The sequence below is a fragment of the Orbicella faveolata genome, unplaced genomic scaffold, assembly GCF_042242905.1.
Source record: "Orbicella faveolata isolate gen_17 unplaced genomic scaffold, um_ofav_v1 contig_34, whole genome shotgun sequence".
NCBI lineage: Eukaryota > Metazoa > Cnidaria > Anthozoa > Scleractinia > Merulinidae > Orbicella > Orbicella faveolata.
The window spans coordinates 30,489,537-30,505,913 of record NW_028301563.1 but is presented as its reverse complement, the minus strand read 5'-3'; the positions used below and the strand labels follow the sequence as shown (position 1 = coordinate 30,505,913).

Sequence of the window (16,377 nt, the reverse complement as noted above, 5' to 3'; positions counted from 1 at the left end):
AGACAGTGAAAGCCATCGGTCAATTCCCATACAGTACCATTAGTATGCTTTCAAGTTTGGAAATGACGCCCCTTATTTGAATGAATAACAATATTTCATAATGATAGCAATGTTTGTTTTGCAATTTCTTTGTTTTGTTTTTGTTTTTCAGGAAAGACAATTAAAGGGAACTTCTGCATCAAGTGAACATCTTGCTGTGACCCTGTATTCACTTGGAAAGCAACTGAGACCCCCACTTATATTTAGTACATGAACTAAGGAAATAACTAATTGTAAGCATTTGTGAAGGTATCTGAAAATTATAGGTAATTGAGAATTTGTGAAGTTGCAAAGCCAATCTCATATGAACATTATGAATTATCAATTTAAATAACACACGTCATAAATTAATTATAAGGATTTTTTTTACATAATCAGTTGTGACAAGATTCGTAAGCAAAACGTCGGCAATTAATTACATGCAATTGTAGATTTAGGAAGTTAAATTTATATCAAAAATGTCCACAATCAATTTTTGTACTGCTATTTTTTCAAAAAGCAGGAATTGGTGACATTAAAATTTCCTAAAATAAGAGATTTGTAGTCTAAGCACAAGTCATTTTTCAAATTTTTTATTGATTAGTAATTAGGAACTAATAAATATTCAGGGTTTCATTAGGGGCAAATTGACTGACTCTAAGGATGATTCTGGCCACTTGCTTTGACCTTCTAGGGAAAAGCTCCTCTTCAAAGGAAGTTTGGTTCAAAAGGTTTTGCCCAGCTGTGAAAACCAGTTTCCCTCCTACTGAAAATGTTACGGAAACGCCATGAAATATTACTGATTATTGATTTAGTCTTATTGAAGTTAATGAACAGTGAGGCTGTAAGTTTTCTAGTCTAGTCAGTACCTGTAATTTTTGTCAACTTAATATGGTAACAGTAATAAACAAATTCAAATCACGTTGCGTATTTTTATATGAAATTGGGAAGGTACTTGTTTATTTATTTATTTATTTTTTTGCAGATATTTACAATGTTAACCTTATCTTTGATTAAAGGGGCTAGGTCATGTAATTTTAGGCAATTTCAGCACTGATCAAATGGTCATAGAATTAACTAAAATATCACAAAACGGCTCAAAACTATAGAAGATCTCAAACAAAACACAGGAAAGCCAAGAAGGGACATGGATGGACAAAACTGGAGAGGATTAAAATGCATTGCATTTGGGTACATTTGAAAAACATCGGCCCACCTTTTTTCAAATTTATATCAGTTTATGTCAAAATGTCATTTACACAGCTGGAAAATCATTCCCAGTTGTTATGTGGCCGTGATTTTGCAAATGAAAGACTCTTGATCTGCCAATTTGATGTTTAGAGCTCATAATTAACAAAATTAAACAGAATAACCTAAAATAGCGTGACCTAGCCCCTTTAAGCCTGTCCAAATGGGAAATGTTTGGCAATTAAACACGATCAAACTTTGTTTGGAGGCACGGTGGCCTCATGGTTAGTGTGCTTGTCCCCGGATTGAGCAGTCCGGGTTCAAACCCTGGCCGGGGACACTGTGTTGTGTTCTTGGGCAAGACATTTCACTCTCGCAGAGCCTCTCTCCACCCAGGTGTATAAATGGGTACCAGCGAATTGTTGGGGAAACCTAACAAATTGCAGGGGAGCGACCTGCGATAGACTAGTATCCCATCGGGGGGGGGGGGGGGGGGTAGAAATACTCCTAGCTGCTTCATGCTACAGAAACCGGGATAAGCTCCAGCAACTATCTGCCAGTCGACTCCAAGGCTTCACTTCAAACTTTGTTTGGTGACAAAACGTTTTCCTGTTTGGACACCTTGTTTGATCATGCTTGATAAAATTTGAACGCCGACAAAAATTGATCACACAATGTAAGACATCTTGTTCGTATGGACGGTGATGAAACATGTTTGGTCACCAAACATTGTTTGATTGTGTTTGATCACCAAACATTTTCCATTTGGACAAGGCTTAATGATTATGCACGACTCCAGACTGAGTGGTCTGGGTTTAAGCCCTGGCCAGGAACGTAGTCTTGTTCTTGGGCAAAACGTTTTACTCTCAGCGCCTCTCTCCACCCAGGTGTACATTATGGGTATCTGTGAATTACATGCAACAGAAGGGGGAAGGGGGAAGGGGGGTTACCTGGATAGATTATCATCCCATCAAGGGGGTGGGGGGGATAGAAATGCTCCAGCAGCCGTAGTTGGCCCTTTACACTACAAAACCTACGATAAGAATTAGCATGATTGGCCACTAGACTTGACATACACATAAATCATTTGCCGTAATATTAAAATGTTTGCTGATAGTAAATCAAACTGTATTAGCTCAACAAGAGAAAGCAAACATTGACAAACTAATGTTTATCTTGTTCACTTAGCCAAATGGCACAGGAATGTGTTTAGCAAAAGATATGTAGGAAACAAGTAACCTGCCATGAAAACGTGTTCAAAGTGTACATGTTATACATAACATGTTCAGTTTTCCTGTTTTATCTACTTTACTTGTTTCAAAATAAAGTACATAAACCAAGATGAGGTCATTTTTGGAAAACAGATCATGTATGCTTCAGTGCATCTGAAAATTCACCCATGAAGTAGATCCCTTTCTTAAACTCATTAATAATTCATCAAGTTTTCACAACGAAATCACAACCATGACCATGTCTAGATATTTGACGTCTGACAACATGTTTTTTAGAGGAGGTTTATGAATGGCAGAACTTTTTTTACAAAATGGTTACAAACTAAACAAGGATCTGTGAAGTATCTCTTAATTAAGGAAGCTTTCTCATGGATAGCACAACTTAACCATCGTTTTTCTGAACATTTTGACTACCATTGGCAATTACAATTTTGATGTTTTTCAGCCTTACCAAACTTTCATGGTGAGGTTGCCTTCAATATTAAAGCAGTTTTATTGACTGTAACTTAACATGACATAGGGTTCCCCTCTAAGGCAGTACTTGAATGTGTTTAGTGAACGAGGGCTTTGGAAACAAGTAATCTCTTGAGATGGAATCCAGTTCTCCCAGAGCAGCCTGTGCATGACATCTAGTCACATCATCAGCATCTGTTGACTCCACAATCTTTAATAACTGGTATATGTCCTTAAGTGTGGAGCTTAGTTCCTACAAATGGAAAATAGTGAGGTGTAAAGGGAACGAAAGCACAAAGAAAAAATTGTGTAATCATCCATTTTCTTCATGAACCATGCTTCAAAGCCATAAATCAGCCAATGCTAATTAGATATTTTGAGCACCATTCTCCCATTGCAGCCTAATAGTTTGAGCCAGGGCCAGAATCATTGTGTTGCAGACTAGGCTATGCACTTTGATTTTAAAGGGGGGTCTCTCTACCCCAGTGTGTAAAAGCTACTGGGGAATGCAATGCAGAGAGAGTAACACTGCAATGGACTAGGATCCCATCCAGGGGGAAGCAGAAATAATCCAAGCCGCTTCACGTGAAGGAAACCAGGATAAGCTCCAGCAAGATGGGATAGTTTGGCCAGATAGACTACAGTTTTCTGTTGCCCAGATAGCAAAAGTTTCCTTTGTTGGAGGTCTTGCTACTAACACAAACATAAAATGGAATTCTCACGTAATTTATTCAGCCAAAGCCACACATACATAGTTGTGCATAGGCTCCAGTGATAAGTGTGGGAAGGGTCATGCAAATGATGTCCCCTGATTGGCTGAAAAGACCAAGTCTTCACTTTGATTGGTGAATGAACTCACCTCCATTATGCTCTTCCCCAGTCCACGCAGTATTAAAGTAATGACTAGTATTGCAGCACCCCTGACTTCTGCTGACTTGTCAGTTTTCAGTACTGCTGACACGCAACTGAAAATCTGGTAAACACAGAAAAGGTCTTGTTTTTGATATATTGATCTATGCATGCTAATAAACAGTCAACTTAGGCGTACGGGACCACTTCCTAATGAATGAAGTAAAAAAAAAAAAAAAAAACAGGGTCATTTGGGCTCTTTTGTCCCAATGTACCAATTTTTAGCCTGCAAGAAAGCACATCAAAGTTTGAAACTTCTCAACCCAGTTGGGCAGGCCCTGTGTGAACACCTAGAACAGTCCATTTTGGGACTGCAATTTTGGCTATGTTCCCATGGAAGTGGCCCCAAATGGGTCAAGTCTCAACTCAGACTGAGTACTGTGTGTATTTGGTGTTTAACTTATTGGTAAAACTGTAATCTTGTCATTGTTAGCTGGTTACAGACCACTGAGACCAATACCAGAGTGAAACTGTGAACACATGATGTACAGAAAAGGGATGGTTCCAAGTACATGTGGGGGGGGGCAGGGATGGTGCTGTGACGAGAAGGCTTTCCCTTACCAGTCTGGGCTGGGCTCATTCTGGCCTGGGGCCCATTTCTCAAAAACCCCAGAAACATTTCGGGCCCATAAAGCCATTTTCAGTTCATCTGTATCTTAAAATGCAGAAGTGTATGCACCTGTAACTTCTTGTATGAAAAAAACCTCTCTTCACATTAAGAACATGTGAATAAAACAGCTCTGTAATTGTAAGGTTCGAGATTTTACTATGGCTTTACGGGCCCGAAAAGTTTTGGGGGCTTTCGAGAAATGGGCCCCAGGTGCCATGTGTATGTTGAGTTTGCCTGGCTCTCAAGTTGATTGTCGCTAGGAGAGCGATTCTGGACAACATAGGCCTCCATTATCGACTAAAGGGTTCTGAGGTCGTACTCACCCAGAAAAGTTTCAAAAATTGATTAGAAGTGTTTAAGACTAATATTCCGAGCGGAAATGTGACACTTTACAAGTAAATACAGTAATAAACCCACTGACTGGTGTAACACTGGCTCTGCACAAGCAAACAGGTCTGGGCCGGGTTGTTCAAAATCCGGTTAACGCTAACCCCGGATTAAAAGTAAACAAAAGTATTAACTCTTCTTGTATAAAAATGTTTTTAACTTTTTATGTTTCGAATATTTCACGATTAATCGAGCTCAAAACTGAAGGACAAACAATATAAAGTCTATAACAGAAAACCTCACTGAAAAGTTACAAAACTAAAACCACAATTCTTGCTAATCCTGGGTTAGCTTAATCAGGCTTTGAACAACCCGGTCCTAGAGAATAGAGAAATTTATCAACTACAGAATGTTATCTTGACACAGTACCATATTCTCGAAACTTAATTAAAAAGAATGTTTAGATACCAGTTAGGAGAATCTCTATTTTGAACTACCCACCTCATGTACAACTGGACCCAATGAGAACCTCAACAATTGACAGACATCACCAAGATTGGAGAGACTGCTGGCCCGAACCAGAGGCTCAGGATCCTTCACCCCAGTCAACAAGGCTGATAAAAGATGCTGAGAATATTTAGGTACCAGTTCACCACAGTTCCTGGTGGCTCGGACCAGAGCCTCTCCTAACTTCATTCTTTGTTCAGGAGATCTGACAGGTTGGCTTGATATGGGTGAAACTGCAAAATGTTATCAATACATGTTCTACGATTAACTGCAACATTACAATTTTTAATATTTACAGTGTGATATAGGACTCGTAGAGATGTTTTGCATGATGCATGTGATGGAATACACATTTACTGACCTCACATGAAGATTGTATTAGCGAAATAATGGTCATATTCACATCCATATTTAAAGACGGCCGAAGATTTACAATGGTGTTCTGAAGATTTCCAAAGATGTTTAACACATTTCCCATACCCAATCTCAGGATGAGTTTGGCTTAATAACACAATGCAGTCACCTGCACTTATCCATGGAAAATTGGAGAATTAGGGAAAATACACTGGTCATCATTTCCATGGGATTTTCTTTGTTTGCAATAATTTGAGGTTACATATTTGTTTAAAGTGTGCCAGTTACGACTCATAAATAGCTCACATACCGTAAACTGCTGCTTACAAGCCTTGGGCTTATACAACTTTGTAAGGGCTTTAGATGGGCTTATAAATGGAGGGGCTTATATCCGAGGGGGCTTATAACCAGAATAAAAGAAAAAAACATTTCCAAACAAGCTATAGCTGCACATTTTGATCAGAATTATAGGTTTAAATTTCATTTACTGGTAATTAAGCTTTAATAAAACATCATAACAAAACAAATTCAAAACAAGGAAGGCTAGAGGGAGGCTTATATCCAGAGGGCTTAATAAACCCAGATATATTTTTTGGTTTACGGGTAGACGGGCCGATAACCGAGGGGCTTATAAGTGGCAGTTTATGGCATGACAGCAGTGAGTGAGAAATTGGTCCATAGACACAAGTACAATGTAGGTGTGAGATCAATGTTTTCATCTCAGAAGCATACATGTACACTATGTATAGTGTTATTCAAAACAAACACCAAACCAACCTCCTTCACTTTGTTTATAGTAACCCTTCTCATTAACATCCTTCGTCCTGACTGCAATATTTCCAGCCTCTGTCTGGCACATAGCAAATTCACAAGCAAGTCGTGGCATAACCATATCAGCCCTTACATCAGCCAATGAGACAAGTCCTTGAATAGCAGCTAGGTAAATATACGAGTCATCGTGTGATAGCTGTTCCAGAAAAATCTTCAATAAGGTATCTGTGGCTTGCACAGCTTTGGGATCTCTCTGGCGTAAAAGCAAGGCCAGTTGTATCATGGCATGACCTCGCACAGGAAGCAAGGGGTCACAGAGCTGGGAGAATGCTTCATCAAATGCAGAGGAAGCTTTTCCTTGAGTGGATGAAGATATTTTCTCTTTTAGATGAGCATTTTCTTTTCCTACTGGAGATTAAAAAATAACTTAAAAAGACCATAATTCGAGGAAGTTTGAAAACCATTATTACTGAGTGGCAAGCAATTTTATGGAACAGTGAAAATATGAGAGATCTTTATAAATTTGAAATGTGCACAAAGATGTAAAGACATGAATAATCATCACAGTTATGTACACAAGTTAAGCTGTTGTGAAAACAATGCCTGAAAAAGATTCAGGATTCAACAGGATGAATGCCAATACTCAATTATTGATGTAAGAAAAATAATATGAAATCAACAAAATTTTGCATTGGCAGCCCCACTTTGTAATGATAATAACTTTTTAAGGAGAAATACAATAATTCACCAGTAAGTAGCTCTTAATTTGTGTAAATAGTTTCATTTCTACATATTTTTTTTCCTTTTGTTGTTATGTATTATAATTTTGACAGACGTGTAACCAATATGTACATGTGAATAGTACAAAATAAAATTATGTAGTAATCTGTACGGTGTTCATCACTCTTTGGAAGATTTGTTATTAGTAATAACTACCTTTGGTTGTTGCAGACCTTGAATCAACCTTTACTGTTTCAGAATCCTGCCCTAAAGTCTTTGCGGCAATGTTCATTCTGTGACTCCACACTGCCCCATGTGTTGCTATGGCAATCCGCACATCGCAAGCCATATCCTTGATCTTTTCTGATGGATGTTGTTCAGCTAGCATTTCCAGCAAAGGAAGAAGATCTTGAACAAGAGGTTGATGCTCTTTCTTAATCTGCAATAAATCAATTGTACATGAATGTACAGTATCCATATGATTGCCAGTTCATAGCCTGGTTATAGTGTATATTGTTCCTTCTTTGAGGACCTTTTTGAGACCCAAAAATGTGCTGCAAGAGAATCCCAGTAGAAAGTGTGTTATATTGTGATTGTATTTTATCTTCCAGACACCTCAACAGTGTATTAACCCCTGAAATTCCAGGGGAGATAAAAATCTAATTTCTTACCACAAAACATTTACACTATCAAGCAAACAGGTGATGAGAATAAAGAGAATTATCAGCATAGTGATATTGTCTTGATGCACTACCAAATTCTCAGATTAAAAATGATCACATTGCTTGCATCACAGGAAGTAAAGGTGGACTACAAAGTCAGAGATCAGGTGTTTGAATCTAGATGAGTACAAAATAATAAATTAAAATATCTTGCTGGGGGGGGGGGGAGTTGTTACTATATGGGAACCTGGTGGGGAAGGGTAGGGTTAGGGGCTGAGGGGGAGGGATTGTACAGGGACTGAGTGTGGCGTGGGTGTAAAGAGAGAGAAAAAAAAACTGGTTTGAAAAATTTAAAGCAGAGGCAAAAAATTAAAGATGATCACATTGCTTGCATCACAGGCCTAGACTGTGGAGATACAGGTGGACTACAAAGTCAGAGATTGGGTGTTTGAATGTAGATGAGTACAAAAATTAATAATACAAAAAATCGTGCTGGGGTGATACTGTATGGGATCCTGATAAGGGAAGGGTGGGCTTAAGAACTCGGGGGGGGGGGGGAGTGTAGGAACTGAGAGTGGTGTGGATGTAAAGAGAACAAAAAACTACTAGGTTTGAAAAATTTAAAGCAGAAGCAGAAATAAAATCACAACATACGAAACTGTCCTAGCTCTCTGTCTGTATAATGGAAGTGATTTGACGCAACTTTGTTCCAAGAATTATTTGGAGAACTCAATGATAAGATAACACATAAGATCACCTCAACTGCTCCGCCCAGCATTGCCGACAACATCCCAAGGGCCATAGTCAGTGTCTCGGTAACAAATGCTGTTCCCAGTCCGTCCTCATCTGCATCCATAATGGCACAGGCACGTTTCAGTGTAGACTCTATGAAGATGAGCATCTGTGAAGCATTTCTGAGAATGAACTCTCCAAGTCTCTCGCACATGAGTGCAATAAGATGGAGGATCAGAAGACTGTGTTGTGTGTCTGAAAAAAAAAAAAAACGTAAAAATAACATTACTTAAGGTGACTTGGAAAATTTATATCCTTTCCATCATTGGCACTCTATCATTCATGTAGATACAAAACAAGAATAACTTTTCATATAGTTACAGCTATAGAAAGTTTCACCTCTTTACTACTTAAATTTTCTATGACACCAAAATAAACTGGAGGTGCGTGGAAAAAAGCCCTGACTCTTAATCTTATCTCAAATTCTCCTTTTTTTCCTGGAAGGAAGCATAAAGCAATTTGCTTGGAGAATCTCACAGTCTATCAGATGTCACTAAGGGTCTTTTTCCGTACAACTCTTAAGTTGTAATTGCAATGCTTAAAGAGGTCAAAATGTTCTCCCTTTTTCCTAATTTTGAGACTACTAAGTTTACCACATCTGACAAAAAATTTATGTGAAAAAACATCAGCATTAAAGTAGCAGACACGGTACCTCCAGAGTTTGTATTGTTCATATCATCTGAAAAGTCTGATATGATATTTGTCAACTCCTGCATCAGGTATACAAAGAAGTCTCCACCAACATTGTCCTTTTTGAGACCACCTAAGAGTTCCACAATGCACAATGCTCGCACTTCACTGTTACTCAAATCAGCTCCTTGTAAATCCCTCAAGATGTCATCAACATAACCATGATCAACAGCATTATCATTTTGACATCTAATTATCACACCGCCATCGTCTCCATGTGCAAACACAAACTTGTCAAACATAAGAGGAACAAAAATGTCTTGTTTCTCATTTTTGTGGCCTGCATTAGAGTTTGTTAGAACTAAATTCTCTGGCAGGCTCATTCTAAAAGCCAGAGTATACAACAGTTGGAGAGTTTGACATTGCTCAGCATTCTCTAGTGTGTAGATAAGGATTTCTTGAAGAGCAGATCTGAAAAATAAACAAATCAAAACATTGAAACATCTTTAACTACTAAATAATCAGGAGTTGGTTTGGGGTCAAGGATCCTATCCCTGCGGATTTACGATCGCGAGTCATTTATAGGTTTTCATGTGCAGGCTGTAGTGCCCATTATGTTGGTGAAACCAACAGACACTTCACTACTCGCATCCGTGAACATCTCTCCTCTGACAAACATTTCCACATCCTTAAACACCTGAGAAGTTCTGAAAATTGTTGCTCCCTTTGTTCAGAAGACTGTTTTAAAATTCTTGACTCTGCTTCCACAAGCTTCCAATTGAAAATCAAGGAAGCCATGCACATCCTTTAGGAGCAGCCACCTTTAAATTCCCAGGCCAAACATCTTAATTTATCCCTTTTATACTAATTACTCTACATTCTTAGCTTAAATAGTTTTCCCTTTTTTTTTGGTTTGCACCTGCATCCTTGATTATTCTTGTTAATATCTCACTTTGTTTTACTATTAATTTTATTGCATATTTTCATTTTATTTCACAATGTACAACTGACAATGGATGATGCCTCATCTGAAACATGTATTTTCTACATTAAATAATGAACTTCAAAAACATTGTGCGGTTCATCAAAGCCATATCCTACTAAATAAGTACTTTTAACAAAATGAAATGAACAATGTCCAGGGTTGATGTCCTTCTTTTGGTGACAAATGCAAACCAAACTCCTTAACGGTATATGAGCTTGAGCTTAGTGCAGGGTTTTCATTACAGGCCCTAACCCATAGCACCTGTTACGGCTGAGTATGCTTGATTTTCCCTTGATACTGCGGGTGAAGTTGTCTGTTGTTGAAAGAATTCACCCACAAAGTAACAAGTTTGCTACAGGTGTGGAGAACAAGGCTTCAGGTGACTCAAAACTTCATAACAGCCCTGAAGTGTCCTCAACATTGACGAAGTCAAGCTAATTCTCGCACCACACAGAAATGTCCATGGCAACCAAGTGAGTGGTGTCAACTACATATAGTGCCATGACACTGATCTATAAAAATCACCAACAAATTCAAAGCAAATCTGCACAAGATCCCTAAAGACTTCAAAATTATTTCACATAGGTACAAGCATTTTTCTTTACACCTTTTGGCAGTGGAGTGCACATACATGTATCATGGAATGCTGACATTTGACTAAGCTCACCTTAGATGAGAAATTCCTTTCCTTGTGAAACAGAAGAGTTCAAAAACTGGATGGACAATTGGCATCAAAAATCTTAACTCATCATCAACTGATCCTGAAACAAAGACCTAAAAGACATATAATCAAGTAATTAATGACCAAGTCTGTTTAAAAATTGAGGTACACCTTGTTCTGTTGCAATACACAGTCGAACACCTATTAGAGATAATTTCCAGTCCGTACTGTGCACCCTCGAGAGTTTGCTTGTGTTTTTCGATTTGTTTCATGAAAGACATCACAAAATGTAAACATTTTGCAACTACTGACAGTGTACAGTGTTTCAAAACAACCATTATTATGGATATGAAGCGGTCGAAGCTTTATGTTTCATTCTTTCTTTTGTCACTATTGCGGAGCACCTCTTGTAGAATCTTACTATAACAAATCAAACACTTCTCATAAAAATTGACCGAGATATCCTTGTTTATCATATTTGATCAAAATTTGGTTGAGTGTATGAGGTCATCACTTGGCTAATTTGCATAATATTATTTATTTTAAAAACTTGAATATCTCTGGAACGAAAAGAGATAATTATTTGAAAACAGTAAACAGCATTTTTACTCTTGTACAGACTACTTGTTTATGTCTTAAAATGGCTCAGATATGAATGAGGTGATTTTCATCATAGTAGCACTTTAAGGGGCCATTATCCATTTCCCTGAGAGTGGCTATCTAATAAGGGTTGCACTGTATTAACTTTTTTAAAAATGTTAGAAAATTCGTGCTTAAACATTAATCATCTCAAAATGACCTATTTTTGATGATGTAAAGTAACTTTGCAAAGTCATAATATTTTCCCAGATCTACCTAAAGAATTACCTTGAATAATGCTATAAAGTTAATTTCAAGTACAATTAAGGGAAACTGAAACATGTGTACCTTGTGAATATCTTCAACACATCTTACAACTGTGAGTTCATCAACAAAATCACCAACAACTTTTTCATCTAAAAAAGTTTAATCAAAGAAAGAGTCATAAACTGTTCCTTTTAAAAATTTGTTGTCTTGGCTCCCAAGAGAGCTCGAATTGCTAGAAATCCTTGCATAAGATTTTTAAACTGTTTTGCTTATTATAATCCCAAGTAAAACCAAAACAGTTCTAAGCACTGCAACTAGGGCAAAGGACCATATTCCAGAACATCCAGGGATTATTGAATGCAGTGATCCAGAGTACAGTATGCCAAACATTATGTCACACAAAAAAAAAAACCGTCCTTAAAAGTGATTTCTGGTGTGTACTGCGCAGTCTCAGCACCACAATAGCCCATTGCAAAAACCTGAGAGGACTGGGAAAGAGTATGGTTGTTTTCTGTTTGTTCGAAAAACTAAGATATTCAAATGAAAGATCAACTAAATTTGAGTCTTAAGCAAGAATAGAAGTATTTAGAGGAGGAAAATGGCAAAATGATATCACCTAAAATAGAGAGTGTGTATGGATTGGGTAGACAGGCCACAAAATTGTAAAGGTTTGTATGGAATTTTGCAACTTTCGCAAGGCTCCCATTTAGACAATTTTCTGCTGAAAACTCTCCAACTTGACTGGGTAGCTTTTAATTCAGTGTAACATTTCAGTTGAAATGTTTAGATTTTCAATCTAATCGATATAAGAAACTCGTCCCAGTCCTCTCACATTTTTGCAATGGGCTATGTCTGTGAGTCTCAATTGATGGAACATGAATCAATAATATTTGATATGAACCACTTACCTTATCTTTGAGGCAATTTAAATTCTTTTTCCAGCAGTTTCTTTGATTTTTACAGCTATGAATTTGTTACAATTCGTTTACAAAAAAAAAGTGATGCCAGAGAGAACAAATCATAAAAGCTTCGCATCCATAATGGCGGTAGACATGAAACGTTGAATTAACTTCATGTAACTAGCAGCGAAAAGTTACATTTTGTGATGTCTTACATGAGTCAAAACAAAAAAAAGAAACAAACTCTTGAGAGTGCGCAGTACGGACTGGAAATCATTGTTAAGGTCATTGAAAACTAGAACATATGTAGATGGCTGTCTTAAGATACCACCCATCGGCTGCATGTTTCATACATACATGTACACTTTAATAGGCCTTTTGCACAATACAATCACATGGTATAGGATCTGCCATGCTGGATGGAAAATTGTGCACTGGGACTTCTTACACAAAGCATATACTCACTCAGACAAGATTAAAATTTCTTTGTTTTGGATTTCCCAATGTGCAGTTTGCCATCCAGCAGGGCAGCTCTAATTCCATGTGATTGTATTGTGCAAAGGGCCTGTTACATTATTTTTTAAGTGTGTCAGCCAAGACCTACAATAGTGTAATACCTGGATCTGACGTGGTTTGAGCTAAAGGTTCAATTATTGGAGAAAGGACATATTTCTGAGCCAGTTCAGGGTATTGCCTTAACATCTCCTTTATGATAGCTGAAGCAGCTCTGGCAAACAATTTTCCAACACCTTTGGTTTCTCCTCGTAATAACTGCAACACCTGTTAAGTAAATATTCCTCCCATCAACCTTGAGCAAGGTTTATACATGTTTCATAAGTCATGGCCTCAGGGCTTTCTTTCCCTTGATCCACAAAGCTTAGTAACAGACACCAAGCTATGAAAACAGGGGATACATACCACACATTTAATACAATGGTAAGCAATTTTGTTCACAATGATTTTTCAATTTGAGGAAACTGTTACTCACAGTCTGCAATCATAACATACCACAATAATAACAAGCCAAATTGCTTTTACATGACAACTTTTCATTCAGAGCCAACTTGTTCAATCAAACTCTGATTAAGCTAACCCCTGATTACTGGTAGTGAGAACTTTGAATTCACTTGATGTGTAACTTTTTGGTGTGGTTTCCCGTTTATATATGTATTGTTTGTCATTCATTTTTTTAGCTTGAATTGCAACAACTGCTTGACTAAAGCTGTAACTCACCTGTGGCGACACCAACTTATAATACTCCTCAACAGACTTTGCTTGACTTGGACAGTTTGCTATCACTTTTGCAATTACATCACACTTCTTCCATTCAGGGCTACTGCTGGTAACTTCACCTGCAACATCAAAGGTTGCTGTTAGGTTGTCATTGCTTCTGCTTTTACATGATCTGTTACCCTCCGTAAGATTAAAGTCTCCATTTCAACCATCCTATAGTTGCTAAATCAGGCCAGCTCTTATCTTTGGTTTTTGCCCCCTTAGGAGAGATTCTAGTCCATCACAAGGTTAACTCCAGCATTTTCATTTGCAATTCCTGCATGAAGAGAGGCACTGAGGGAGAAAAGTGTCTTGTCCAAGAACACAACACAATGACCCTTGCCAGAGCTCAAACCTGGACCACTCTGTCCAGAGTCTAGCACATTAACCTCAAGGCAAAATTTCCATACTTGAAATAGCACTACCAAGATTTGGGATACATGTAACTACTGCTAAGCCATGCATGTACATGTATGTGTGCATCAAGTTATCATCCAGATCTGCATAGTATAATAATTTATATTTACTAAATCTTGGACTTTTCTTACATCACGTACTTTTAGTTTTATTTAAGGATGCCTGTTAAGGGCTATTGCTCCCTGTTAAAAATGTGCATCTTTATTTATAACATAAACACTCAGCTTTATCCCGTATTTAATTAAGAGGGCCATCTGTACAACCTGCTTTATTACTAGACAACAGAGCTTGACGTTGCAACCGCTGAGGTTACCAATGCGACCAAATTTTTTTCACTGGCGACTAACTTTTCATGCTTTTCAGTGAAATACTTTTGCTGGTGACTACATGATCTGTATATATATGTTTAACAATATATTTATTATCTTGTGGTGTTTGCCACATTTGGAAGTCTGCTCAAGTAGACTGGCTGACATCTCACTGTATCAAAGTTTAACTAGCTATAAAAATGTGATATGTTGACAATACAGTTTAGTGACAACAAGAAAAGTTTGTTCAGTATTATAAAATGTAGATTCAATCATTATATATATTGTGTTATGAAGGGGTGTGCAGAAAAAGCCCTAAGTGACTCTTGATCTCATGTCAAATTCTCTTTTGTAGAGGGAAGCAAAAAGCAATTTGCTAGGAGAATCTTGCAGTCTATCCGATGTCACTTAGGTTCTTTTTTCACACACCTCTTCCTTTAATACCTGCTGATCCTTCAAGAAATGCGAGTAACACAGCTTTCACTCCATTTGGTTTCATAAGCCTTTCAGACAGAAGTTGACCGCAAACATTTTTCATCCATTTTGGAGTTTGTGATGGCAACACTGACTCTTTCATTCCTTGATTACCAGTTGGCTTCCCATTATCACCAGACAATTTTTTCTCAGAATTGTTTTTTATCGGCTGTTTCCCTCCACTCATTGAGCCCCTCTGAAGCGTCAAAAGCTCTCTTATCACTGTTGGCTGATAAACACGGTCAAGAATTCTTTGAAGATTCTGAGCACACAATTCCCTTTCACATGAAGTGATAAATAATTTGTGATTGTTTCTCGTCATGTGTGGGGGTTCTGCAGTTAACATATAAAGATCACTTGGCTGTAATTGATCACAAGAACCATGGTGAGTCAAAGGTTTAGTCACCAAGTCATCCTTCGAAACATCAGGTACATTTTTGCAAGCCTCGTCACCATTATCACCAAAATTCTCAGAAACATTTGTGACGCTGTGACCATGCTTCAAGCTTGTCAAATCTGATTTGCTTGATTTGACATTTGAATAACATGAAAAGGGAGCATAACAAATCTGCAGAAGCCCTGATAATATATCGCCAAGATGTCTAGACAAAACCAGAGCACTCAACGTGCGCTGTGCTATACAGTCAACAAGTGTGTTTACGCATTCAAACAAACGTCTTTCACTCTTGGTACTACAGTGAATGTTAAGTGCAGCAGCAGATCCTGATCTCATTTCTACTGGTAAACCAACACCCGAAACTAGATTAGGACAAATTCCTAGAATAACAACAAATTGAATGGCTGTCAGCACTGTCTTTTGGTCATGTACACCGAGTGAATCCGCAGGCAACGGTGGGGTTTCATTCCCTCGTTTTTCAACCTTCTGTTTTGCCTTCTGGTCGCTATTTTTCTCACTAGCCAGTAGACTGACCAAAGATTCTTTAAGCAGTTTTAGAAGTTCTAAACACATCTCTACGAATCTCCACCTTATTTCATCTTTGCCATTTGTTAAGTCTACTTTTACCGTTTTCAAGTCGTTAGCTTCGTTTTTACAATCCAGGTTTCCCTTCTTGCAAATCTCCTTATTTTCACAGAATGCCTGAGATAATTCTTCACCTCTATTGCGGTTTTCAAAGTGTTTCTCCAACCGCGGAAAACGACCCTTTTTGCCGAGGGCGTCTTTTAATCGCTCCATATTTGATAAAAGAACTTCGTCAAACTCTTTCCTTTTTTCTGCCGGCGTTGCCTGTGATGCATTTGAGGTTAAAATACGCAAAAATGACAGAACTTCTATAGCGGAGGCCATATTGCTGCCTCGACGCGATGTCATTTGCTGTGTCAT

The 16,377-nt window shown here is 37.9% G+C and overlaps 2 protein-coding genes across 5 annotated transcripts in view; one reads left to right on the top strand and one right to left on the bottom strand.

The window, feature by feature from the left end:
• LOC110048886 (uncharacterized) overlaps positions 1-939 on the top strand; it is a 25,939-nt gene extending 25,000 nt beyond the window's left edge. The window contains exon 12 of the mRNA XM_089271686.1: positions 152-939. Within this exon, the coding sequence (XP_089127812.1) occupies positions 152-164 (13 nt within the window). The 3' untranslated portion in view covers positions 165-939. The remainder of the gene's footprint in view (positions 1-151) is intronic.
• LOC110048883 (transport and Golgi organization protein 6 homolog) lies at positions 596-16,377 on the bottom strand. Of its 4 annotated transcripts, none has more exons than XM_089271681.1 (12): positions 15,006-16,377; positions 13,798-13,916; positions 13,182-13,344; positions 11,747-11,814; positions 10,826-10,932; positions 9,196-9,644; positions 8,509-8,738; positions 7,306-7,528; positions 6,376-6,777; positions 5,239-5,477; positions 3,751-3,864; positions 596-3,144 (listed from the first exon to the last, which is right to left on the bottom strand). In XM_089271681.1, exons 1-12 carry the CDS (start codon positions 16,375-16,377, stop codon positions 2,968-2,970), a joined length of 3,663 nt encoding a protein of 1,220 aa, XP_089127807.1. In that variant the 3' UTR covers positions 596-2,967. The 4 variants fall into 4 exon arrangements, with proteins under 4 accessions (XP_089127807.1, XP_089127808.1, XP_089127809.1 ...); XM_089271682.1 differs by having other exon boundaries at positions 6,376-6,774; positions 15,006-16,373; XM_089271683.1 differs by having other exon boundaries at positions 6,376-6,726; positions 15,006-16,373.

Excerpts from the sequence above, each read along its gene's own strand:
- LOC110048883 (XM_089271681.1), bottom strand. The coding sequence starts at position 16,377 with ATGACACAGCAAATGACATCGCGTCGAGGCAGCAATATGGCCTCCGCT. Across the intron at positions 6,778-7,305 it reads AAGGTCTGCAACAACCAAAG|TAGGAAAAGAAAATGCTCAT; the intron begins GTAGTTATTACT and ends TTTAATCTCCAG. Across the intron at positions 3,145-3,750 it reads TGGGGAAGAGCATAATGGAG|GAACTAAGCTCCACACTTAA; the intron begins GTGAGTTCATTC and ends TTCCATTTGTAG.